The sequence below is a fragment of the Macaca nemestrina genome, chromosome 11 (genome assembly GCF_043159975.1).
Source record: "Macaca nemestrina isolate mMacNem1 chromosome 11, mMacNem.hap1, whole genome shotgun sequence".
In the NCBI taxonomy this organism is placed as follows: Eukaryota; Metazoa; Chordata; class Mammalia; order Primates; family Cercopithecidae; genus Macaca; species Macaca nemestrina.
In genome coordinates, this window is record NC_092135.1 from 130,203,531 (window position 1) to 130,231,196 (window position 27,666).

At 39.7% G+C, this 27,666-nt stretch overlaps 1 protein-coding gene and 1 long non-coding RNA gene across 2 annotated transcripts in view; one reads left to right on the forward strand and one right to left on the reverse strand.

The window, feature by feature from the left end:
* Positions 1 to 27,666, forward strand: part of LOC105473922 (DIS3 like 3'-5' exoribonuclease 2) — a 374,047-nt gene that overhangs the window by 169,096 nt on the left and 177,285 nt on the right. Inside the window, 2 exon segments of the mRNA XM_071073554.1 lie at positions 9,565 to 9,665; positions 15,542 to 15,789. Of these exon segments, the coding sequence (XP_070929655.1) occupies positions 9,565 to 9,665; positions 15,542 to 15,789 (349 nt within the window).
* On the reverse strand, positions 17,672 to 23,700 carry LOC139357243 (uncharacterized). The gene is made up of 3 exons (XR_011610134.1): positions 23,640 to 23,700; positions 18,495 to 18,660; positions 17,672 to 17,796 (listed from the first exon to the last, which is right to left on the reverse strand). It is a non-coding gene; the product is annotated as an uncharacterized lncRNA (long non-coding RNA).

Consider the following 27,666-nt stretch of genomic DNA (forward strand, 5'->3'; position numbering starts at 1 on the left):
TTCCCATCAGCAATTAACCATGTCCAGGCCTCCCTTATCTTAAAAAAATAAAATATTAAAAGCCATGTCGTGATTTCTGTCCTCCCCCTACAGCTTCCACCCTGTATTATTCCAATCCTCCACAGTCAGACTTCCTGAGCTTCTTCCACACCCTCATTCCCACAGTCTGCCTCCCACTCAGTTTCCCAGGCACAGCATTCTGACTTCACTTTTCCTTCATTCAAATTAGTCTCACTAGGGCCACCTGTGACCTTGTCACTAAGGCCACACTGCTGACTACACTTTCCCTATTGAAATGCTTTCTTTCTTTGTCTTCTCTGATTCCATGTTAGCCTGATTTTTCTCCTACCTCTGACCACACCTGAGTTTCCTTTGCAAACTTTTCTACTTTTGCTTTTCCTAAATGTTGGTATTCTCCACTATTCTGTCCTAGGTTCTCTTCCCCTCTAATTCTGAACAATCTCCCAGGGAAAGAGTCTACTCATTCATTTGCTGTCTGTACACAGGTGACTCCCTCATTTCTATTTCCAACCCAGACCTTTCTTTGAAGTGCCAGATCTAATATCTGACACCTTAAACTAAAAACTGACTGAATTTATATCCTCTCTTGGTTGCACTGAGATACTCTTCCTGTGATGGCTCCTCATCAATTTATAGTGGTGGCTCACACACCTTAGCGTGCACTGGAATCACCTGGAAGGCTTGTGAAACTACAGAGTGCTGGCCCCCACTCCCAGAGGCTCCAAGTCTCTAGGTCATGGATGGTGCCTTTTATTTTGCATTTCGAAGAGCTCACAGGTCATGGCTATGTTGCTGGTAAGGAAGCTCTGTTATAAGGAAATCAGGCAGTCTTTCCCACACCCTACTCTACCTCATATACCTCCCCACTTCCCCACTAGCATCTAAATATTATAATTTTGCCAGTTTTGACTTCTAAATACCTCTGTAGCCAGGACTTTCCATTCCCTTGGCCACTAGTCTGATTTAGTGCTGTAACCTCCTAACTGACTTCCTGCCTCCAGTCTCACTTTTCCTAAATCTGTTCCCTGTTCAGAAACCTGTCTAAGCTTCTCAGTACTTTAATCATGTCAGCCTTTTGCCACCATTCTCCTATAGCTCCCCATTGCCTTTGTGATAATCCAAACTCCGTAATGTTTACCTGGCCTCTGCCTATCTACATAGTACCTTCTCTTGTTCCTCCTTATTCTGCATAGCATACACCAGGCACACAGAAAAATATCAGCAATTTATATATATAACAGTTACTGAGTGCTTACTGTGTTTTAGCCCCTGTGGCACTTTAACAGACGTTAATTTCATTTAATCCTCCCATTAACTCCGTAGGGTAAATTACATTTTACAGACAAGGAAATGTGACCTATTTTATAATGCTGCCATTGTCCTGTATACCAGGCCTGTCCTGTCAGTTGTGTCCAAAATAACAGGGTTGGATTCACTCATAACTCGCTACAGGCCAGGTATGGTGGCTCATGCCTGTAATCCCAGCACTTTGGAAGGTCGAGGCAGGTGGATCACCTAAGGTCAGGAGTTCAAGACCAGCCTGACCAACATGGTGAAACCCTGTCTTTACTAAAAAATACAAAAATTAACCAGGCGTGGTGGCAGGTGCCTGTAATCCCAGCTACTCGGGAGGCTGAGGCAGGAGAATCACTTGAACCTGGGAGGCAGAATTTGCAGTCAGCCAAGATTGCACCCTTGCACTCCCGCCTGGGTGACAGAGTGAGACTCCGTCTCAGAAACAAAAAACAAAAACAAAACTCACTCCAAGAGACAACAACAACAAAAAAAAACATTAATAGTATTTAACAGTTTTTAAAAAATGTACTTGTGCCAGGGCACTACATGTAAATATAACTCATATAAACTATTTCTGGTGTGCAAAGGAGGAAATTCAGAGACAAAGAGTAATTTGTTCAGAGCCACATAGCTCAAGCTCATAGGATCTAGGTTTGAATTTAGATCGTGTGACTCCGGAGCTCATGCTATCTGTCATGCCTGTGGATGGAAGCAGTGAAATTATATAAGGAGAGCTGTTTATCATTAGACAGCTTCTAAAATTTAAAACCCCTCACTGTCTATAACTGAATTACAAAATTTTCCACAACCCTCCCACCCTGGTTGGAACCCCACGCACATGCACCCATCTTTCTTCCAGATCCCATCATACCTTGGTGGGAAGAGCTTGGACTTGGAGTCAAACTGGGTTCTGATGCCCCTCTACTAACCATCTCCTTGGATGAACCCTGGGATAAGTTACTTTACTTCTTTGAATTGCTGGTTGCTTTTCATTAAAACTCAGGATATTAACAAGCAATGGGTTTCTGAAAGAAAAAAAAAAAAAAAACCCTAGGATAATAATACTTTCCTCATGGGGTTGCTGAGACAAATGAATGTGAGTGCCCACTTCTCTCCATCCTTGTACCTTAATGAGATAGTACCTTATCCGACAGTACCCATTGTAATGGCTTCCTTACCATCTCCCTGCTTGTGTTTACACTGTCCCCCTCCCCTGTTCTTACCGCATCACTGCTCCCCATCTATGCTCTGAAAAAGATTTCTAAGATACAAATCCTAGGGACTTTCCCTTAATAGTTATGGTGAGCTATTATTCAGATACACCCTCCCACTGAAACAACTAAAAATATTTGGATTAAAAAAAAATCTCAAAGCATTAAAGAACTGATGGGCACTACCAGGTTAAAATTGGAATTGATAAGACATTGTAGATTTGACCACCAGTTGTCAGGGACAGAAATAAGGTCCAGACTCCTTGTAAGAAGCTGGAACCCCAAAGGCCTACACCATCAGGGTAGACCTGAAACAGCAGCTCTCACATGGAAATGCAGCCCAGTTTCAAGCTGACTGGGTCAATCAAAGAATCTGAAGTCTTGAATTGGTTTAAGGACTGGTAGTGCCTCTGGGTATCTGGCAAAATCAAGTGGAAATTCTTTCAAAAGAAAGGTTTCTTCAACCTAGGTCTCAGATTATTCAGTGACTAGCACATAAATATAACCAGGCATCCAAGGAAATCATACTTCAAAGACAAGAACCATAAGAAACCACAAACAACAGAAGCAGCCCTTCAAAAACATCATCAGGTACTAGAATCATCACAGTCTAAAAAATGTCTGTTTGAAATCAGACTTCAAAGACAAGAACCATAAGAAACCACAAACAACAGAAGTAGCCCTTCAAAAATATCATCAGATACTAGAATCACCACAGTCTAAAAAATATCTATTTCCTCTATTTAAAGAAATAAAAGATAACTTTGAAGGTAACTCTGAATTGTGACATAGCAAATTGGAAAAGAAACCAAAAAAACCTTCTAGAAATAAACATTAAATGAATGAAATTAAAAACTTAGCGAATGAGGAAAAGTATACGTTTGATTAAATATTTTGAAGAGAAAAAGTCAGTGGGTAGATTTAGCAGCAGATTGGATAAAGTGGAAGAGAAAGTTAGCAAACTGGAAGACAGTAAGAAAAAAATTATCCAGACTATTGCATGGAGAGACAAATAGAAAATGCAGAGGAGAGAGCAAGAGACCTAGAGAACAGAGTGAGAAGGTTTAAATAAGTTGAATTAGAGTTCTAGAAGGAGATGAGACAGAAAATGGGCAAAGGTGAAATTTGAAGACAGTGGCTGAGATTTTCCATAGCAGGTGAGATACCATTAAGCAGACCAGTGATTGCAAGTATAATTTTTTAAAAAAAATCCAAATTTAGATACACCAGGAGGAAATTACTGAAAATCAAAGGCAAAAAGAAAAAAGCAGCTGGAGAAAAAAAAAGATTGTCTTCAAAGGAGCACTAGACTGACCAGGATAACCTTTTCTCATTAAATATAATTTAACCATTTCTCATTAAATATACTTCTGATCATATTATTCTCAGAATTTTCAGTGGTTTTCCATTGCTAAAATATAAAATAGATACTCTTCAGAATGTCATATGAGGCCTTTCATAGTCTGGTCCCTGCACCTCGTTTATACACACAAGGCTTTCCTCCTACTCAGTTTACTCTTGCTTGTGTGCCTTTGCACACTCTCTTCTCCCTTTCTAGAATGCTCCCTAGTCTCATCCACCTAGCCATTTCCTACTGAGCCCTTCCATTCTCAACTCAGGGTTTAACTGCTCTGTCAAACTGCGTGGCTCCCATCTCATTGCCCTTAGCACAGTGCTTGCCAGCAGTCACGAACATTATGTGCTTTCAAAATTTGTTTGCATTTTTGCCTCCCTTCCAACATAGGAGCTCCCTGAGAACAGAGCTTGATAGTCCGTCGATATTCAGGATACTCAACTGGGTTGACTCCAGCATTTCAGGAAGTCCCATGCCATTTAAATAATATCTTGATACGTTTTCATAGTGCCCCAGTTCTTGCTAATGTGGAGAACAGGTCACCACTGTCAGCACCAGCGTCCTGCATGCTGTCATTGACTGGTTCCCTCTCTTCACTACCCCTCTTTCCTCAGTGAAGCTGGAATAACAATAGCTACTTTACCCATAGTATAAGTTGTAAGTTGAAAGAGGTAATATAGGTGAGCATGCTGTGAAAATTCTTTGGCATCATACATTTTCACTAGCTCTATATCAGAGTGAAATTTGCTTAGGCCTAGGGATTTTGTGAAGAAAGGAGCTTATTGGTGCTCCTGAAGACTGTCCCTCCCAAGTCTTTGCCTTAACAGGAGCTAGATGTGGGGTCCTAGAATGATCCTAAGCACTCGGTATGCCCAGCAAGCGTGCAGCATCACAAATGATTATTCACAGTGTATGTTGCCTTGCCCCTGTGAGGACTTGTGTTTTCATTTCTACATTTCACTGGAGAGAGGGGGGCCCGTAAGATAAGTTTTCCATGTTGGTTTTGAGAGATCCAGAAGGGACATATTTTCATTTACAAATACATATTGCATTCTTTTCATTGAATTCTCTTTGGAAATTGTAAATTTCTATGGCCCTTCATTCAGAGATTGAACAAGCTTGGATTTGTCAGCTTTGGACTTAAATCACTGCCACTATCTTAATTTGGGTTCTGATTGTGTCTCACCTAGATTCTAACCTTAGCTTTCTAAGATCTCTGCTACCATTGTCTCTTCATTCCAGAGTGCTACCAAATTCATAGCCCTAAAATACATGTGTGATATATAACTCTCAAGAGAAGAATTGCCCTGGCTTTTATAATGCTTTATAGGATAGTGTCCTAGCTTGTCAGTTTCATTGTCTGGGCCTGTATGTTAGAAAGTATATTCTGTAGAAAATAGCATTAAATCCTGAAATATCAATGACTTAAACAAGAAAGAAGTTAATTTCTATCTCACGTAGAAGAAGATCAGAGACAGGCAGGCCAGGGCTTGTAGGATAGCTCCACAGTCTTCAGCTCATTCTGTTGTGCTGCTCTGCAGAGTAGAAAACACCCTTGACCTGTGGCCTCTGGGACCAGGATGAGTGTTCAAGGCCCAGCTATCAAATCCATATTCCAGGCCGCAGGATTGAGAAGAGAGTGAAGGAATACCCTTACTCTGCCCTGTAAGGGTGTTCCTGGAAGTCACTAACAACACACTTTCCGCAGGATCTTGTTGCCTAAAATGTAGACATGCAGGGAAGTGGCTGAGGGATGTGGCCTTTTAACTAGGTGGCAGTATGCCCAGCTAAAAATTGGAATTCTTTTTGCTAGGAAAGAAGAGGCTGGATAATTGGGCAGTAACTAGTCCCTCCCACGGGGCCATTCTACCAGCCTTATTTCCCCGCTATTCTAGTCCTTCCCAATGCGGCATTGTGTCCCCCAACCTGTTAGTAGCTACCATAAATCTTTTACTGGGCCTTTACCATGGCAGGCCTGCTCATAGATCTAGGCCTTTCACAAGTTCTGGCCTTTGTCTGGAGTGGCCTTCAACTTCCTTATTTCTCTTTGAAACATCTATATCTATATATCCTTCAAGCCTCAACTCACTTCCTCAGTGAGTTTTCTTCATTAACAGCGATAGAACATTATCCCTTACTTTTGCATATAGCAGTGTGGTACACTGGAAGAGTTTCATGGATTTAGTGGCTGCACAGATCTGCATTTGAATATCCTCTCTCCAGCTTGGGCTGGAAAGTTTCTCAGCATATAAATTGTATGTAAAGCAACAGCCCAGGTCTATCTTCTGAGTTCCAGACCTTCATTTTGAATTGCTTACTCAGTTTCTTCACTTAAAAGTCTCATATGTGACCTCTCAAATAGAACCACCTCCGAAACAGAATTATTGATCTTTACCCCTTCTTCTTGTCTTTCCTGTGCCATAAGTGATGCCACTATCAACCAAGTTGCTGGTGTCAGAAAGCTGGAAATAATCCTTGACTTCTTGATAATCCTTAAGCTCTCATATGTAATTATCACCAAGACTATTCAATTCCAAAATATATCCTAATTCCATCTCCAGTGCCTGCATCACAGCTCCATCCACTCATGTCTTGACTATTGCAGTAGCTTTTAACTGGTCTCCCTACACCCACTGTTAGCCTGCTCTTATCTTGCCCTGGGCAGTGTTGCTCTCTTGCACAGAATCCTTAACCATCTTGCTGTTGTACTTAAATTCTGGCTTTTTGTATTCTGCAAGGCCCACACCTGACTTGGCACCCATCTGCCTCTCATTCTCATCTCTAGCCATGCCCATTCTTGCTGACTGGGCTCCAGCCATGCCTCATGGTCTTTGTTCTGGTCCTTGATTGTGTGAAGAACTTCCTGCCTTTGCCCTTTCCTGTGTGCCATTCCTATCCTGGGTCTCTCATTCTCTTCTTCACTCCTGTATACACTGTCCTCATGTCTCAATTTAAATTCTTTCCCTGATCTCTAATCTAAATCATACGTCCTTTCCCCCTTCTTTTTGGGATTATTCTTTCACGTTTTTTTTTTTTTTTTTTTTTTGAGACAGGGTTTCACTGTGTCGCCAGGACTGTAGTGTAGTGGCACGATCCTGACTTACTGCAGCCTCTACTTCCTGGGCCCAAGTGATTGTCCCACCTCAACCTCCCAGGTAGCTGGGACCACAGGTGTACACCGTCACACCTGGCGAATTTTTTTTGTATTTTTTGCAGAGATAGGGTTTTGCCATGTTGCCCAGGCTGGTCTTGAACTCCTGGGTTGAAGTGATCCTCCCACTTCAGCCTCCAAAAGTGCTGGGATTACAGGTGTGAGCCAACATGCCCACCCTATAATTTTATATTTATTGAGTGATTATTTATATAATATTCCCACATTAGTCTATAGGGCTGGGATCATATTTCTTTTAACACTGGATCTTCAATGCCCAGTGTTCAATAAATACACATGGAATAAATGAATAATAAGTGATCTTATGATTAAACAATGTAGTAGAGTCTCATTAAATTGACGACTTTGCTATTTTTTTTTTTGAGACAGGTTATTGCTTTTTTGCCCAGGCTGGAGTGCAGTGATGCAATCTCGTCTCACTGCAGCCTTGAATTCCCAGGCTAAGGTGATCTTCCCACCTCAGCCTCCTGAGTAGCTGGGATATATAGGCAAGCGCTGCCATGCCCAACTAAATTTTATATTTTTAGTAGAGATAGGGTTTCGCCATATTGCCCAGGCTAGTCTTGAACTCCAAGGCTCTAGTCATCCTTCTGCCTTGGCCTCCCAAAGCATTGGGATTACAGGCATGAGCCACCCTAGACCAGCCGACAACTTTACTATTCAGTGTGGCAAGACATGGTTGTTGGAAATGTATTAAGGTGATTCACCTTTTCATCCTGACATTGTGTTTCTTTATATCCATTGACCATTATCTATGATTCTCACCTGTAAGGCTTTAAAGCTTGGTTTAGTTTATTAGAATGTAACTTTGTCTGAACAAAGCCTCATTTCTGCCAGGATACCCTTCTGAATATAGAACCTGAAAAGGTCATGTTCAGTCTGATAGAAAATCATGATTGGGCCCACTTCTATAGCTTACCTTCTCTCTTTAGATGTAATTTGGTATAACATTTTGAATAGTCGACTTGCTGTTGTTGGGATGGAATTTGAGGTAACGATCATTTGAAGATGGAGCCATGAGTGATCATCACAGAAAGCTGTTTGCCCAGGATTTAGGCTGCCTTGGAAACACAGTCCTCTCACTGCAATGTCTTGATTGCTAGCATTTGAGACCAAACTAGTGTCAAATATCTAAGTAGAGGATACTTATTCATGGTAATTCCACGCTTTGATGTTTTTCCTCAATTACCTTGTTCTGCAGAGCATGTTGGTGAGATATGTTACGGAACAAACAGATCAACAACCTGTGTGGTTTTTTTTCTCTCTACAATTATAAAAAATGTTCTAAAAGCATCTGACGATTTTGGAATCCTGAATTATGGGTTTAAAAGAAAAGATGAACCTTGCTGATGTCCTCTTTCACTGTTAGACAGGGCAATTTACAATAGGAAAGTTTGTGTTTGCTTTTACTTTTTGGAAAACAATGAGGATTCTGCATTCAGAGGGCACTTCAGTAGGTAGATTTCAGCATAGATGGAAAAGCAAACAGTTGATCATTCTTAAACCCCGGTAGGTCAGATCATGTCAGTGTTTCCAGAGTACGCCCAGAATGGTAAAAGTTGGCTTTAAGTTGAGTTTTTGCTAAAAGGCAGCCAGTCCTGAAAAGGATTGATTTATTTATTTTGGCCTTGGCAACATCTAAATGATGATAAGTGCAAGTTTCTCTTAGCTCTCTGGAGAGGCTCCCATGTAAATTGGTTGTGACCCCTAGAATCCAGAATCCCTAACATAGTTGGATAAGAATATTTTGTGGGGAAATCTAATTAACAAGTAAAGATTCAAAATTTTAAATGTTTAGAAGTGTGTAATTTGCTACTTTTGTTCATGAGTGTTTTTAATACTTCTGGTAGAGAGCCTAACTGCCTCTTTCCTCGGGAGATGTGGTTTCAGTTTCTTGGGTGAATGTGCATTTTATAAGTTTTTTAAGAAAGGAAATTAAACATTAAAAGACTTTAAGTACTTTACTCTTTACATAATGTCACTAAGAAAAAGCCAGGAAAATCAGGGTTGGGTTTTAAAATTTATTTATTTAATAAATATAATCTATTTTCCACCATTTTGTTTGTTATGGCTGGTACCAAAGTACTTTTAAAAGTTAACATTTATTATGATTTTGTTTTATTTCAGCAGATGTGCATAATAAATTAACCTATCTCTATTCTTCATTTTGGGCTGGGGCAGCATTTAACATCTAGGTTTTTGGCATTCTGACACACAGGCTATTTAGTTTAATTCAGCATAGTTTGATGTTCTCCACTTGTATGATATTTATGATAGTATGTGAATAATGTTAAGTAGATAAAATGTGGTCTGCTGAGGCTGCATGCTCAGTATGAGTATAATACAGGTATGTGACAGGTCTACTGGGGGCCTGGGGTTCTTCTGTAAAGTGAGTAGTTTGGGGTAACTGGTATCCAAGCATCCTTCTAGATTGAATTTTAAAATCCCACTAATTGATATGCATCTAGTTGATGCCTCCTCTTCTCTCTTTCTTTGTCTTTTTAATGTAGGAAGAGAGGATGGTGATGCACCAGTTACAAAAGATGAGACCACCTGCATTTCACAAGACACAAGAGCTTTACCGGAGAAATCCCTGCAAAGATCAGCAAAGGTCATTGCCTACAGATTTTCTTCACATGTCCAAATGGCTCTCACCTGAGCTCCTTGTTGAAGATCTTGTGTGATTCAGTCAGGACTGTATTTGTTCATTTAATCAGAAAAGTTAGAGCAGAGAATCATAAAAAGTGAATTAAAAAAAAAACTTTAAACATATAAATATGAATCCATCTGCCTGCCTTTGGATAAGGGGTCAAGGCCTTTTCTTTGAGTGTGGGTGTGTTGATTGGAGTTCTATGTTATCTTTGTTGCTTAAACCACACTTGTAATGCCTTTGGATAAGGGGTCAAGGCCTTTTCTTTGAGTGTGGGTGTGTTGATTGGAGTTCTATGTTATCTTTGTTGCTTAAACCACACTTGTAATGCAGCATTTATCACTTCCAGTTTTGGTGGAGTGAGTGGAGTGAGAATTAGACACTGGAGAAGAAGTATGAATATAGACTCTCTGCAGATTTGTACAGTTTTTGCTCCAGTTTTTTTTTATTGTTACCATGCCCATACCTAATTTAAAAATAATTTTTAATGTCTTTTTTAGTTTTTCCAAAGTATTCAATTTAGTTATGAAACAATTGTTTTTATATTCCTATTTCACCATTTTGCACAATTCACTTGTATTCTTTAATTATATAAGCTAGTGTCATTTTCAGATGTGGGATGAAACACAGCTGACTTCTTCTTTTGTTTGTTTGAGACGGAGTTTCACTGTTTTTGCCCAGGCTGGAGTGCTTGGCGAGATCTTGGCTCACTGCAACCTCTGCCTCCCTGGTTCAAGCGATTCTTCTGCGTCCCGAGTAGCTGGGATTACAGGCGTGCACCACCAGGCCTGGCTAATTTTTTGTATTTTTAGTAGAAACGGGGTTTTGCCAGGCTGGTCTCGAACTCCTGACCTCATGATCTGCCCGCCTCGGCCTCCCAAAGTACTGGGATTACAGGTGTGAGCCCACACGCTTGACCAAACACAGCTGACTTCTAACTGTGCAGATAGCTCAAAGTGGTAGAAATGGTGAAGGGCAAAGTATAAAGTGGCATAATGGCATGAGACTTTATGTTTCAGAAGCATCCATCAGTGTGTTTCATCTGGGAATGCAGTGTGCTTACTCTACCCAGCAGGTTGGTTAGTAGAGTATTGCTCTTGCATACTGACATGAGGAATTTCTAAATTATACTCTGTATATTTCAGTACTAACTGTGCTCCAGGCAACATGCTAGGTGTGGGAGATTAGAATGAATGGAAAGCCTGGGGATGGATCTGGCTCACAGACCTATTTTGTTTGACCTTGCAGTATTTAAAAATTTTGACTTCATTGCTTTCAGCAAAAAAAAAAAAAAAAAAAAAAAAAAGAGTCATCGGTGGGCGGGGGTGGGGGTGTTCACATTAAAAATTAGACTTTTGGCTTCTCTTGTCAAAACAAAACATTTGGTAACACTAGGCCAAATTCCTAAATGACTGCAGTCAGAGCTGAGTAGAGGCAGCCCTGGAACCTGTGTTCTGTGATTTGCTACTATCCTCCAAACATGTTTTCCCTCTCCCTTCTCCCTTGTCCCTATCTCCCTTTCTTTTGGATAATGTTTTTAGTGGATTCAACCAAAAATCACAAGGCAAAACAGCACTTGCCTGTGAAACTTATGCTATGGTAGAGTCATTTCCATGACAATCAACATTATATGAATTGCAACTAATGTAGTAATGTCAACCTACTTTATACACTTCCGTGCTGTCAGACATTAAAACAAGAAACAAGAATCTCCAGTTCAGACAAGATGGCATAGACCTATTTTTTCTTGCTCCTCCCACTGAGGATAACTGTAAACCCTGGAAAAAACAAGGGACAACCAAAGGAGAATTCTAAAAGGTGAAAAGAGGAAGGCAAACTAGTTTCGCCAGTACTAGAGAAACATCATAACAGCAGGGACCTCACAACCCCCCACCAACAACAGCAACAACAGAAGGTGGCCCAAGCCCAGCGTTTCTGAATGCCAACCTGGCAATAGAGGGTGGTCCAGCTAGACTCATTCTCACCCAGATCTAACAGAAATCTCTCCAGCAATACCAGGCAATCCACAGCACCTGTAAAGAGCTCTAATGACAATAAGTGGTTAAGAGAAGGGCTTTCCTTCCTCCCTGAACCTGCAGCTTCTCTTTCCCACCAAGAGACATCAGGTATCTGAGTGGCTCCAACAAGAAGGATTCTAGAAGTGGCCCAGCCCAGAAAGCCTCTTTGTTTCTGTGGGGCTGAGACTGTCTTCTGCCCAGAGGCACTGAACATCCAGAGACGCTGGGCATCTACCCAGAAAACACCAGGAAAGGTGATCTGGCCACAGCATGCAGTCAGGTATGGGAAGCCCCCATGTTCTCACAGGCAAGAGAACTTCCCTCCTTCACCCAGAGATACCACGCAGCTGGGTGGCACTAGCAAAGGAGATCTGGTCATAATGTGTGTGTGGTCCAGGAAACCTCTTTATCCTTGTGGACCAGAGACTTCCCTCTTCCACTCAGAAACACTGGGCAGCCAGGTAGCACCAGTAAAGGAGATCCTGCCACAACAAGAAACCCAAAATGGGAAGCTTCTTTGTCCTTGCAGGCTGGAGATCCCCATTTCACACTTAGACCAGGTGGCCTGGCTTGGGGAATTTCTTTCTGCCCACAAAGGCAGTACCAGTAGAGACCAGCGGGAGCCCCAGTGATACCATATAAACCAAACATACCAAGATAGCACTGCAACGGCTGTTTTCCAAGGAAATTGTCATTGAAACTACAGCCCACAAAAGTAGGTCAGGACCTGCATGCTAAACCTCAACAGGGTGTGTGACTGCCTTCTAAAATAAAAGATTTAAATGAGACCCAGAGTGTCTTAACATGATAACCAAAAGGTCCAGGATACAATTGGAAACCACCCGTCATACCAAGAACAGGAAGATCACAACGTGAATAAGAAGACAATCACTTGATGCCAGCACTGAGCTCTTGCAGTTACCCAACAATGATTTCAAAATAGCCATCATAAAAGTGCTTCAATAAGCAATTAAAAACTTTCTTGAAACCTTTGAGAAAATAGAAAATCTCAGCAAAAATTTAGAAATTATAAAAAGGCCGGGCATGGTGGCTCACGCCTGTAATCCCAGCACTTTAGGAGGACAAGGTGGGCGGATCACCTGAGGTCAGGAGTTCAAGACCAGCCTGGCCAACATGGCAAAACCCTGTTTCTACTAAAAACATACAAAAATTAGCTGGGTGCAGTGGCACGTGCCTGTAATCCCAGCTACTAGGGAGGCTGAGACAGGAGAATCACTTGAACCCAGAAGACGGAGGTTGCAGTGAGCCGAGATCATGCCACTATATTTCTAGCCTGGGTAACAGAGCAAGATTCTGTCTCAAAAGAAAAAAAAAAATTATAAAAAGGACCAAATGGGAATTATAGTCCTGCAAAGTACAGTAACAGAAGTAAAAACACTATTGGATAGGCTCAGTAGTAGAGACGACACAACAGAGAATCATTGAACTTGAGGACAGATCAGTAGAATTTACCCAATCTGAACAGAGAAAGTATAGACTGAAAAAAATTGAACAGAGCCTCAGGGAGTTGTGGGACAACAAAAAGATTGAACATTGAGAAAACTGGAGCCCTGGGAGAGGATCAAGAGAGTGAAGATGAAAGGAGAGATTGTGCAGAATGGGGACAGGTGAAAATATATCTTCAGAGAATTTAAGGTTCTAGCAAAAGGTGTATAACAATGTATAATGCTATCCATCTGTACAATTGTAATTTCTTTGCTGATCAACTCTATATCTTGCATTTAAGGTTAGAGAATACTGGTGCCTGAAATGTTCCAGGACTGAGGGTTTTTAGGGTGAGGTGGTAGAAGGATCAGAAGAGAAGGCATTTGACAGCTTGAGTAAGAGGACTTGAGGTGATAGAATATGGTGGCTCAAGGCCTGATGCAGTGACTCATGCCCATAATCCTAGCATTTTCAGAGGCCGAGGCGGGCAGATCTCTTGAGGTCAGGAGTTTGACACCAGCCTGGACAACATAGTAAAACCCTGTCTCTACTAAATAAACAAATTATCCAGGCGTGGTGACTGGTGACACATGTCTGTGGTCCCAGAAACTCAGGAGACTGAGGCAGGATTGCTTGAACCTGGGAGGCGGAGGTTGCAGTGAGCCAAGATCACACCACTGCACTTCTGTCTGGGTGACAGAGCAAGGCTGTCTCCAAAGGAGAAAAAAAAAGTGTGCATGTGGTATTGGTATTGTGCGTGCACGCGCACACACACACGCACACACACACGGTGGCTCTGGGAAGGGAGGAAAGGATTTGAGGCTTAGACGTAGCTAACAGACTTGGAGAACAGGCAAGGGTTAAAGGTGCTAGAAGTCTTGATGTGGTGAAAAAGCCTGTGGAGTGCAGCACTGGAGAGCAAGTGAGCTGTGTGATGGATTCGTCAAAGAGCGGGTGTTGGAACTGGACTAGTTCCAGATGATGCTGAGGTGTGGCCATGAGGACGAATTTTTGAAGTCAAATAGAAGTGAAGGTTGCTGGCATTGAAGAGATAGGGGAACGGTGAGGACAGGATGTTGACTAAGTTACTCACCTAGGTAGACGTGGGAGGGCCAGACTGTAAGCCAGATTTCACAGAGTAACCAGGAGGCCAGGAGATGATAATAGTAAGAAGGGGACCACCTGAACCAGAAGAGGGTGCACATACATGCATGAGGCTGGAAGAGTAAAGGTCTGGGCGTGGCGGTGCAGCATGGGAAAACGCGGACACCAATTTCAGGGGCCGTATGTGGGAAAAGGAGCATCCTCTTCCCAAATGGGCTGGGGAAGACAGTCCTTAGGACAGATAGTTACATGCAAGGGGGAGGGGGGCGTCCCACAGCCTTCTTGAAAGAGGGTACAGCAGTTTGTTTAAAATAGATGTTTTTCAGGGAAGAAGGAAGAGTTAAGAGGGAAAAAGTAGAGCATGTTTTGGGAGTGAGCTTGCATGAGAAGACGGTTGCCCTAAGGTGCTCTCCTGTGGGGTAGTAGCTGGGAGTGACTGGGGGAGAAGTGTGGTGCACTCAACTGGTTTGGAGGTTTCCTGCAAATGGGCTGAGATTCCATATGGAGTCAGGGACATAGAAAAGAACAGCAGCCAGCTCAACTGCAGGCTGAATCTTTGTTCAGGGGTCTGGTGGGATGTCGGCAAGCAGCTCTGAGGAAGGGATGAACCTGCAGACGGGCTACAGTGGGGAAAGGAAGCACTGCAGGAGGAATGCGTTCGGGGGGTGGGGAGTGGGTGAGGGAGAAGACTCGTTTTCTCCGAGAATACTTCTCTCTCAATGGAAGTCGCATGTGTATGTGGTGGAGCGGTGACCTCAATCTTCATTTAGTCAAATTAGAGCTTGGGTTTAATCTTGGAATGGAGGAAGATCAAATATTTCTCCTTTCAGCTGTTGAAGACATAATTAAGAGAAGTAATTTTTGTCTAATAACCCTTTTTCTTTTACAAAAAGCACCTACCGTGTTGTTTCTGTGAGATACTGGTATTGCTCATGGGAGAAAAGTATAATGTGGAACAAATACCTGGAGCTATACTTCCCTGCTGGAGTCCCACATGTCTTTATAAGACACAGGTCATGGTAATAAAAGCTCTTTGATTTAATTCATCCATGTATTGCATAATTTTTCTTGGATATATATGCTTACTAGATACTTGTTGCTACTTAAATATAGATTACTTAGTCACAGATCATCACTGAGAGGCACTTATTTTAACCTAGAAAAACTGCTGGTTCCTGCTAGTTGATCAAATTATAACCTGCTGACCTCTCCCAAGTGTAATTCAGTACTGCAGATAAACAACATTGACTATATCTTTGGTGTTTTCAGGTGGTTTACATCTTGGAGAAAAAACATTCTCGAGCAGCAACCGGCTTCCTCAAACTCTTGGCTGATAAGAACAGCGAACTGTTTAGGAAATACGCCCTGTTTTCTCCCTCAGACCACCGAGTGCCTAGAATTTATGTGCCTCTCAAAGACTGTCCCCAGGACTTTGTGGCACGGCCTAAAGATTATGCCAACACACTGTTCATCTGCCGCATTGTGGACTGGAAGGAGGACTGCAATTTTGCCCTGGGGTAGGTGATCTCTGGTAGGAAAAACCACAGGTGACAGGCAGAACTCAGTTTAGGTGGTATTTAGGTAAACTTTTTGTGTATTTTAATTATTATTTCTTTATTGAAGCATAGTTTCTGGTGTATTTTGGTCCTGATTCTTCAGAAGTCACTCTTAGCTGCCACCTCAACTGGTTGCCTGTATGTTCCTCGAATTACCAGGCAGTCACATTTTTGTTTTTTGGTGTAAAACATGAGCATATTCTGAGCCTCTACTTATTTAATGTCATGTGTCCTATTTGTACTTGTGTACCACAGATAATTCATTGCATCAAACAACCAGTCCTCTCCTTGCAGATGCTAGTGTTAAACCATGCAAAGTCTAGACATATTCAGGAGACCCCAGGTTCCTTTGCTTTAAAATATGAACATGAAGGTATATTTGAATGGCATTCTTTTTCGGTATTGATTTCGCCTATGGCATTAAAAACTACCCTATTGTAAGAAGGAAAGGGGTACCATGTTTTTGTGGAAGCTGTCAGAAATCAATCTAACTTAAATATACATGACATAGTCCCAGAGCATCATGGATGGCCACTTCATTTTGATCTGAAGAAACTGCTGGACCTAGTTGCTTGACCAAATGCTATGCCTGTTTTCTTCTTAGAACTGGTATTCATGTTGAAAGAAAAGCATTAAGTTTTAGCTATGTCATTAAATGTTTATTATAGATGATGTCTGGTTTATGCTTCACAGGAAATGACTATAAAGGTATACAATCTAGAAAAGAGCCTGTTGATTTACTTTTATTCTAGTTTAATGTCTTGCTTGTTGATCATCTCACTTGTACAGGATGTACCCTCCTGGGAATGTCCTATGATTAGGAGAGTCAGCACTGAATGGATGGCTACAATGTGCTGCTTGTATTAGGTTTATTCCATACTTAGCTTTTTATGCCTAGCAAAATAAGCCAAATCAAATGTGTGTGTTATATATAAGAGTGTTTCATATATAAGAAACACTACCCTGTGCCACTTTTTCAGTTATATGAAGATTGGTGTGATTTAAATGATCTCATAGCTACTTAGGAACAGTTGTACTTTCTTTTTTTCCTCTCAAGTGGTGTGATTGCAAAGTCATCATTTTAAAGCCTAACTCATTATCCAAAAGTGATGTCAACCCCTTGAGCCCTAAATAGTCCTTCTTACAAGCTTGCCAGTTTCTCACCATCAAATCAAAAGGCCCAGTAACGGTTGTGCCACCTGGTCCTGTTGATTGTGCAGCCACACTCTGTTTGGCAGTAAAAGAGGAAGACTTTCACATCAAACCAGGAAATCCAGCCTTGTTTTTTATCTGCCTTTCTGTCATATCCCATTGTGTGTACTTGATTGGACTGCTTCCTTAGTTTTCAAGTTGTAAGGGTGTAGTCAGGAAATCTTCATAGTATGAGTTTCTCTTATTACTTTCATGGCCTTCTAGGTCTTTTTTAATTTTTATTTTTTTATAGCTGAGCCATTACTTCATCAGGAACCCTTTTCTTGAAGGTAAAATACAACAAAAAGGGAGTCAAGGCTTTGAAGCCTCAAGCACATTTGCTGGATCTAAAGAAATAATATTTAAAAATGATAGTCGTTTATTAATTATATAATTTTCAAAATAAAAAATGAAGATAATCATATCTAGATGGAAACATGTTTTTTCTCTACCTTCTTAATATAAGGATATAAAAATTATCATTTATGAAAATATGCCTTTTAAAATCTTTGTGAAAAAGAGAAAATTTATTTTAAGAACTAAAATATGGTAGGTTTTCCTGATGAATTTCTCAGATGACGTCTGTTGTACGAGGGATGAGGGCTGCAGCTGTTGAGTATGTTGGTGGTCGCCTTGCCATTTTGTTCTGGTTATCCGTTACTGATCTTTAAGAACTGAGGTCACTGTTTCTTAATCAGAACATGCTGTGCTATGACTGCCTAGGTTTCCTCCTTTATCTTTGCCGGGCTTTGACCAGGAGTGTGATGGTAATACCTGCTGTGGGTACGAAAGTGTGTGGTTAGCTTCCACAAAAACTATCCCTAAAAGTCAAGTTTAGCTAAGGTGGCTTCCTTCTGAATTTCTTCCCTACTCCTATACCTCTATCCTTGAAAGTATTGGACTTCCTTTGCCTATGTAATTGCTTCTAATTATTCAAGTTCAAAGTCATTTACCTCTTCTGTAGTTATGTTTAGTTCACCAGACAGGTTTTGATTCAACTATGTGTAAAGCACTGTGCTATATTATCTGAGAAATACAATGGTAAACAAACTATGGATTCGTTATTTAAGGAACTTATAGTCTAATGCAAAAGGATTTTTGCATATACATATATCATAGGGATAATTTGATTCTAAGGAGTGGAATCCCACTTGAGCTAATTTAAATAAAAGTAGAGATTAATATAAGAAGCTGGTGAGCAGGAAATTGAGGAAGTCTCATGAGAAAATCAGAACTAACAAGGCAACAAAGGAACCACAGTTTCTCTTTCACCCCTGTGACTAGCCCAGCCACCACACAGTATCTTTTCTTTACCCCTTTTTGCATATGAGCTGTGTTATTCTGCTTCTCTCTGCACAGTAGTTTTCTACCTGCACAGCAGCACACATGGCCCCAAAATGGTACTGCCAGTCCTATGGCAGTTACATACTAAAGTCTAGATCACAATACAGAATTTCTGTGGTGGAAAATCTTACTGGTCTAGCTTGAGGCAGGTATTTTCCCTCATCAGTAGTTTCAAGCAGAGGTGGGGGTCCAGAGTCCCATCCATGATTCACACCCAATTAGCAGCGCTGTGGGACTCTCTGGGAATGAGCGTGGATAAAACAGATGGCTTGAATGGCTTATCTCTTTGAGTTCTACCTATAGTACAAAACAGAAGTTGTAAGTTCTTCCATAGGAATAAAATAATTTGGGGGAATTTAGAGGAGGTCGGTGAAGGGGGAAATCCAGGATCATTTCTTACAGGACAGAGGCCTCTTTGCTGAAAGATCACTCTGAGAGTAAAGAATAGATGAGGAGGGACATGCCTAGCAGCAGGAGGTCATAATACACTACTGCAGTAAGACAGATGAGATGGGAGAACCTGAAATAAAGAGTTGCAATGGAGGAAACAAAAGAAATGAAAATATTCAGGGGAGATTAAGAAGGTAAATTTTCCCAGATGTGATGACTAATTAGAAATGGGGCATGAGGGAGAAGGATGGAATCTTGGATGAACTTTCAGGGCTCTGACTAGGGGGAGTGGGTGGATGCTGATGGCACTTAACCACAATTCACTGGGAGCCATCTCAGTTCCTTCCATGGTCTTCACTATCAGAAATCCAACTTGCCATTTCCCAAGCTGACTGTGTATGTTCATAGTTCCAAACTTTTGCACGTTACACTTCCTTTCCTAACAGTGGCTTTCTCCTTTCTCTAGTGTTTGCTTGGTGAAATACTCAACTTTTAAACTCAACTCAGTTGTCCACTCAAAAAATGTTCCTTGACTCACAGGCCTCCGTTTTGGTGCTCCCATAGCTTCTATTAGTACTATTATTAGAGCTCTCATCTGTTTGGATTGCAATTGCTTATTTGTTTTACTTGGCCATGAGCTCCTTCAGGACAAGGACACTTAGTGAACATTTGCTGACTGGTCAGATGAGTAGATGGAAATGAATTGATGACCCCAATGTCTTGAGCCAGGTTGACTAGGAAGATGTTGCACCATGACTCAAGCTAGAAAACACACAAGGAGTAATTTGGAACAGAAAATGATGAGAACTAAGGTTCTATGACTTCAAAGTCCATGCTTGACAATAGCATACAATAAGTATAAAAACTCAGATGGAGAATGCCAAATTGAGAAGGCGCAGATATTTAACAAAAAAATTGAATAGAATGCACACATTAATGGAATATATGATGTTAGTAGCTTTGGAAGGATCCTTAGGGAGGACATGGAACTCGGCCTCCTCTTTGCTGTAAGCATTGCTTCTCTGACACCCTAGTGCTGCCTTGGGGCCACCATTTAGGGGCAGCTCAAAGAGTATTACAACATTGGAGACTTCCAGTTGTTATTATTTTCTATCTTGTTCTTAGAATTGTCTTAGAGATCTCATTTGAACCTTGTTCACCTCTGTATACATCACATCTACCACATTTTTATGAATCTTAGTTCTGTAATGCTATCAAAACCCAAGTGAGCCCTTGCTAGCTTTTAGGGGTCACTGTTTTTTGTTATACATCACAACATATTTAGTACCTTTAATATTTAGTACTAGACTCTGGTCCAGGATAATTAAAAAGCCACATTGGCTTCCTCGCTGGAATGATCTGCAATTATATAATCAGATTTACAGTTTTAAGAGCTTCCCAACCCTCTTAAATCATCTTTCCCTTTAGAAACTCTTACAGTGGAATTCATGCCTATATTTTCTCAGACCTCTGGGAAATCTGGTATCCTAAAGTCTGGAGTTTACAGTTCCAGCTTCTCTTTCCAGGATGTCATGAGCATAGAGATATCATTGTCACTTTCTCCCAGATTTGTCGTGGTTTCTTCTTGAATATTTAAGGGTAAATCTTGAATAAAATGGGAAAATTTTACAGCAGCTACTGTGAGGAACTTAATAGTGTTTCTTGGCAACACTGAAGGCTAACTGAAGATATATGGCATGAACCGACCTAGAGCAAATTGACATATTTATATTATCAAGCAAAGTCTGGTGGCTTTGAGGGTGGAGGAGGAGGAGGAAAAATGAATAGGTCAGTATAGACTGAGAAGTTCTTGGTTGAACATGGAATTGCCTGGGCTTAATGGGAGGCTGTGGAAATGAGAAACAGAATGGGTTACAGTGCTGCTGGCTTTAATGAGTGTGAAGGACAGCAGGTTCCACTGGAGCGGATGATGGAGTGAGGTGAAAGCAGAGGAAGGGAAATTCTGACCTTGGAGGACTGTGGTAGAGATGGGAAGTAGGGGGTGGGGGTCTGTTCTGGTATTGCCTTTGTCTCCTAGCTTTGCACCTTATGGTTGTTGTTAGTCAGTCAGCAATATTTATTGACTGATGGAAGCAAATACTTTGACATTCCATTCCGTTTTGGTAGATATTCAGTTTCTTATAGGGTAGACAGGAATTGAAGAGGTGGTCATTAAATTACATTAAATACATTGAATTGTAATTAGTAGGAAAATCAAACCATGACTAGATTGATAGAAAAAACAAACAGAAGAAATTAGTTTGTTTCATTGAAACATAGGCTCCAAGATTAGCAAACTGAAAAATAACCGTATCCAATCTTTCCCTTTGCAAAAGGAATATTTCATCTTTTTGAGAGCACATTCTTTAAAGACAGCTCTGAGGGAGAAACCAAGTTATGTAATGCTATGGACTCGCATTACCAAATCTATAAGTTTGTACGTTCTTTTCAGGGGGTACGGACCTGGCCGGCTAGAAGGCAAAAAGCAAATCAGGCTGAGGAGGGGGCTCTTTTTTTTGTGACTGTTGGGCTCCACCTGGTGGCCTGTAAGTATCAGCTTTGGAAAAAACTGTGTCTTCAACACTGAGAAAATCCTGGTCGAGGCAGATCAAAAGTTAAAGGAATGGAGGAGAATGATCCAGATCCAGGCTTAGGTTACCAAATCGTTCCTTTCCTTGATGAGCACTGTATGCAGTTTTGGCAGTTCTTCCAAAGTTGCCATCTTCAACTGCAATTTCTAGTGCACCTTCTTGAAAATATTACAATGTAGAGGACCTTAGATAACCATCAGCCTCCTCTTATACTCATTAAATCCTTTCAGCTTCCTCTTTGCTCTCTTCATATCAATACCAATTCATTCTTAAATTTCAAGACCTTTTCTTAAATAATTCAGTATTGTTGACTCTTACTTCTTTTCTCCATGCTTTTATCTATTTTCACTGACAAAAACACCTTTCCTGAGGTCCCATTCCTTAAGTGCTACTTTCTGCTATGTCGTAGTACTGAGCCATAAGAAGCGAAAATAACTTTTTCTCTCTCCTGATTATAGAAAGTAATAGATAAAATATACAGCCAAAGACAAGTGTATTTGCCACACTTCGTTTTTACTTTGTATTGTTAGAAGTTTGGGCCCTCGGTGTAGTTGATGTTTGATTGTTCCCCACTGGTACATTCTCAGGGCTATGATGCCATTATATCTGTTTGCATGGAGTTTCCAACATTGGACCAACATGTATGAGAGCATGTATTTAAGAGTCGTAATACGATAGTGGTAATCACTGCAAGAGTGCATGACTGTCTTCTATACATTGTCTAGTTGTAAGAGTAGGAGTTTATAAGAATATTTAGTAGAGAAAAGATGATGAATGGCTGAGAACACTAATCTTGACTATTAAGTGTTCCTGATTTCTTTAAGGCAAAGGGGCCAATTTGAAGGACTTTCTTGTTATATTTTTTTCTGTCTGTAGCTGGTCCCTTCCCTCAATAAGTTTTTAATGGACACATCACCCAGGATAGTAGATCTGATGCTTATTTATAAAGAATGTTTATATGTCTCCCAAGGCCCCCACCTATCATATGTAGGAAGTTGAGAATATTGTTTCAGTGCCATTCAGATTAATTTTACGGTAGGACTCAGTTGGAACGTCATTCATTGTGAATGGGAGCAGTATTCATGGAGGAGCTCTAGTGCTGAAAAATTGAAGTGGTGATCATTATAAATAACTAAGGAGGAAAGCTTTCTCTCTTACAACTATTATTGAAACATCAAATTAAACATTTTTAAATTTTATTTTTCCCAAATACATATATATTAAATATTTACTGTTAAATTTATTCAAATGTGTACTATAGAAAATGAAAATTTCCCAGAGTTTCATCCCTGGAAATGATCACTATTGAGGTTTTGGTATACATTTGACTAAAATATTGTTTTTAAAATATTTATCAACTTTAATTATAAAGCATATTTCACCGGAAAAAGAATATATGTAACACTTACATAATTTTTGAAACCTAATACTAAAACCAACCCATGAATTCATGAACCAGATTAAGAAATATAACATCACCAATGCTGTTCAAGTCCCCTGTCTGTTCTCCTGTATCCTAAATGATAATTTTTTCCCCAGAGGTAACCACTATCTCAAATATACTAATGAAAATGTACTTGAAAAAATAATTTACCCATATTTATAACCCTAAATAATGTTATTTTGTTTTGCTTGTTTTTGAACCTTATTCAAAATACCATGTTTTATATATTCTATCACTTGCCTTTTTTCATTTAACATGTTTCTAAAATATACTCATATATTTAACTCATTTTAATCCATAATATTTCCATTTCCTGAAATATACCATAATTTAGCAATGTACATTTGGGTTGAACAGAGAATTGTGCTCCCGCAAACATTCCAGTGCTCATTAACTGAAGTTTTTCTAGATTCTACTTAAGAATGAAATTACTGGATGATACATAGGTACATGTTTAACTTTACAACTTTCTAGCCAAGCCATTCCCAAAGTGATTGTACCCCTTTTTAGTCGTACCAGCAGTGTGTACGTGGTTCCATTGCTCCACGTTCTTATTAACACTTGTTAGACTCATTTTTTTGCCAGCCAGGTGGGTAAAAATAGTGATAATCATTATGATTTTCATTATTTTTTCCCTAATTACTGATGAAGTTGAACATATTTTTACATACTCATGGTCATGTTTCCTTTTCTAGACAGTGTCTTCATGTTTTTACCCATTTTTTAACAGTTAATTTTTTATTTAGATAATTTTGATTACAGAAATTGCAAAAATGGAGCAGAGAGTTCCTGTGTATGTTTTATATATCTTCTCATTGTGTTAACATCTTACATGACCATGGAATACTTACCAAAAGTAAGCAATTAATCTTGATATGATACCATTAAAATATAGGTCTTACTCAGATTTTATCATTATTTCCACTAACATTCTTTTTCGGTTCTAGAATCTGGGTCCAGAATCCCGTATGACAGTTAGCTGTGTCTCTGTAGTCTCTCCAATTTGTGACATTTCTTACTCTTTACTTGTCCTTCATGAACTTGAAACTTTTGAAGAGTACTGGCCAGTGATTTTGTAGAATGTTTCTCAGTTTGTGTTTGTCTAATGTTCTCTCGTGATTAGATCGAGATTAGGCATCATTGGGAAAGATACCGCAGAGGTGATACACATCTTATCAGGGACACATAATGTCAGTAAATGATACTGGTGATGTTCACCTTGATCACCCGGTTAAGGAGGCATCTGCCATGATTCCTAACTTACTACTTTTTTCCCTTGTAATTATTATATAATATTTTTAGAAAGATTTTTGAGTCTGTGTAGTATTCTGTTTCTGCTTAATTTCACCCATTCATTTTAGCATACGTTGGTGCTTTTACGCATTTTTAATTGGGCTGTTTGTCATTTGATTTTTTTGGAGTTAAAAATATATATTCCAGAAAGTAATCTTTTTAGCAGTCACTGATACGGAAATTATCTTCTCTCCAGTTTATGAGTTGTCTTTTCATGTTATTAATGGTGTCCTCTGAAGAACAGATGTTTGAAGTTGTCTTTTCTTTTTGCTGCTGGCATGTAGAATTACAGTTAAATTTTGTACATTATCCAGTCCAGCCATCTTGCTGTATCCCCTTATTCATTTCAGTACTTGGGATGTAATTTACTTTGGCTCTTCTATGTAGATAATCATATCATTGGTAAGTAATGAGAGATTTATTTTTTCCATTCTAATCCGTATGACTTTTATTTATTTTTCTTATCTTGAATTGGCAACTCAATTGGAGAGGAGGTATTTTCTACACAGTAACTGATAAAAGTTCAGTTTTGAATAAAAGCAGTAGTAGCAGGCATTTTTTTTTATTCCTGATTTTTTGATGTGTTAGTAAGTTTGCTAATGTGGTAGCTAATTGTGGTAGGACTGGATAATTTACTGAAGTATTTATCTTTGGGTTTTATTTGTTTTTGCCATCCTCAGTTTTCTTAGCTTTGGCATTTCAAGGAAGAATAGTATGCCTCTCTAATAGGTTCAAAGCATTAGTTTGTTTATTTACATATTCAGTCACCAACATGTGTTGGACACCAAAGGCATATAAGTCTCAGTGATATACAGAAATAAAGAAATGTTTATTCTTTTTATGGATGATCCCCCTCATCTATTGATAAGGAAGAGACATACCTAAAGCACCATGACACAGCTAGAAAGTGGCACATGCAAGAAAGAGGATATAACCAAAGGATAGGGACAGTGCTGATGAGATAGATCCACTCTAGGAGACAGGGATGGCTTCCTGGCCTTGCTGCCATATTCCATGAAGATGAAATGATCTGGGTGTATGCTTTGTGGGCCTAGTTCAACATGGAAATTATAAAGGGAGCACCTTTAGGATAGAATTATGTTGCTTAAGGAAGGGCCATTTATAGTATTCTTATGCTCTAGAACCCAGCAGTTCCATGTCAGTGTGTAGTGAATACCTCTACAAGATCTGTGATGCTAACAGTACTAAGATTTTTTTTTTGGTAGTAAGAGCTTTACATTTTCTGTTGCAGAGTGAATGGAGGGAGAGGGAAGTTTGCTTCTCATGGATGATCTTTTTAAATATTTTGTAGTAGGATGCTTTTAGCAGCAAATTATAAAAATGCCTGACCCAGAGTGACTTAATAAGAGAAAATATTATCTCACATAAGTGGGAGTTCAAAGGTTGTGCAACTGCAGACCCACTAAAGTCAGTGACTGGATGATGTTACCAGATTGCCTTTTGCTGTCCTCAGCAATCCAGTAGTGGTTTCTCTATGGTTGTGAAGATGGCTGCCAGTACGATTAGGCTACCTGCTTTCTTGATGACATATGACACAAAAAGGGAGACCCTGTCTGCCACCAATGCTGTTGACTACAGTCACCAGCGGAGGCCATACACTGAATTTATTAGAATACTTAGTATCTGTCTGTGGAGTTGAAGGTGAGCTGTATTTCTTGTATGAAAAAGACTAGATTTCTGTGAGGAAGGAGGAGACAGAAGTGAATGCTAGGTAGCAGACCAATAGTGGGCACTATAGTTTTTGTTATAATTATTTTTTCTATAATTTTTAAACTAAAGAACCTCCAACTTTGTGATATTAAAGGAAGCTTAGAAAATAGATTAAAAAATCACTCAGAATTCTCTCTTAAATAATTAACACCATTTGTCCCTTTCAGCATTTTCATAAATGTTTTTACATAGTTAAATTATACTCTACATATATCTTCAAAATTCTTTTTCTGAAATACATAAAAAATTGAAAAATATGACATGGTTTAGTTTATCATTTGTCTGTTGCTCAACATCTAAATTACTCCTTTTCTGCTCCACGGTTTTAAAAATAAACTTAATTTTAATTAATTAATTAATTAATTAATAGGAATAGGGTCTTGCTGTGTTGCCCAAACAGGTCTCGAACTCCTGGGCTCAAGCTATCTTCCCACCTCAGCCCCCCAAAGTTCTGGGATTACAGGCGTGAGCTGCCGTGTCTGGCTATAAAAAAGAAACTTTATTTTTCAGAACAGATTTAGATTTACAGAAAATTGTCAAGATAGTACAGTTCTCATCTGCCCCTTCTCTCCCACCTCCAAAACTAGTTTTTTCTCTTAACCAATATTGATACATTATTAATGGAAGTCCATACTTTCTTCAAACTTTGTTGTTTTTAAAAATCTAAAGTCCTTTATCTGTTCCAGGATCTCATATTACATTTAGTTGTCTTGTCTCTTTAGATTCCTCTTCGCTATGAGAGCTTCTAAGTTATTTTTGAAGGACATATCTTAATGCAGAATAGGATGAAATGTGGTTTTTAAGAGAATCACCAGATATTTTGACATAGCATTGAATCATAGTTGTCCTAAAGCAGCTGTTAGCTTTTCAGACAGTAAGAAGACAGAAACTACTTAGAAAGTTGTAACATTTGAACTACATTACATAAAAGGGAAAGTTACTTTCATGATTCATTTTAAATAGAATTTACACTGAAATTAAATTTAAAATATAAAAATAAACCCTTCTGCAAGACAAATACACAATGTAAAAGTCAGTTCCCTAGTAGAATTTGACTTTATTTACATACCAAAGAATTCTGGTTTTCAAGGTGACAGAAGAGTTCATGAGTAAGCAGACAGGATAGGATTCTTTTCTTTCCTTCCCCTTCCCCTTCCCCTTCCCCTTCCCCTTCCCCTTCCTCTTCCTCTTCCTCTCCCCTCTCTTCTTTTCTTTTGACAGAGTCTCACTCTGTCGCCAGGCTGGAGTGCAGTGGTTTGATCTCGGCTCACCGCAACCTCTGCTTCCTGGGTTCAAGTGATTCTCTTGCCTCAGCCTCCCAAGTAGCTGGGATTACAGGCACGCATCACCACACCCAGCAATTTTTGTATTTTTAGTAGAGACGGGGTTTCACTGTGTTGGCCAGGATAGTCTCGATCTCTTGACTTCGTGATCTGCCCAGTTGGCCTCCCAAAGTGCTGGGATTATAGGCATGAGCCACTGTTTCCGGCCAAGATAGGATTCTTTCTAGGGCATCTAAGGCCCCTAAAGCATGAGCTCTTTCAGCATGCTGATCTGTTAGATTTTTATCTGCCATAAGCTGTCCAGTCTATGCTGCTGTAAAATAGATCTCCAATGAAAATCCATAATAAATTTATTTAAATAAGGAACTTGAGAAATGTTCTCTGGAACTTGTAAAATAAATGTTAATTACTACTAATAGGAACTGGGAGTCATTAATCACATTTGGAAACCACAACTAAAATATAATTTTGTCTTTATGAGCCATGTTGTAATTTGAGTAAACAAATTGAGACTCTTCGGACTCAGAGTATAACCTGGTAAAAAATTTTGTCAGAACACAAAGCTCCAAAA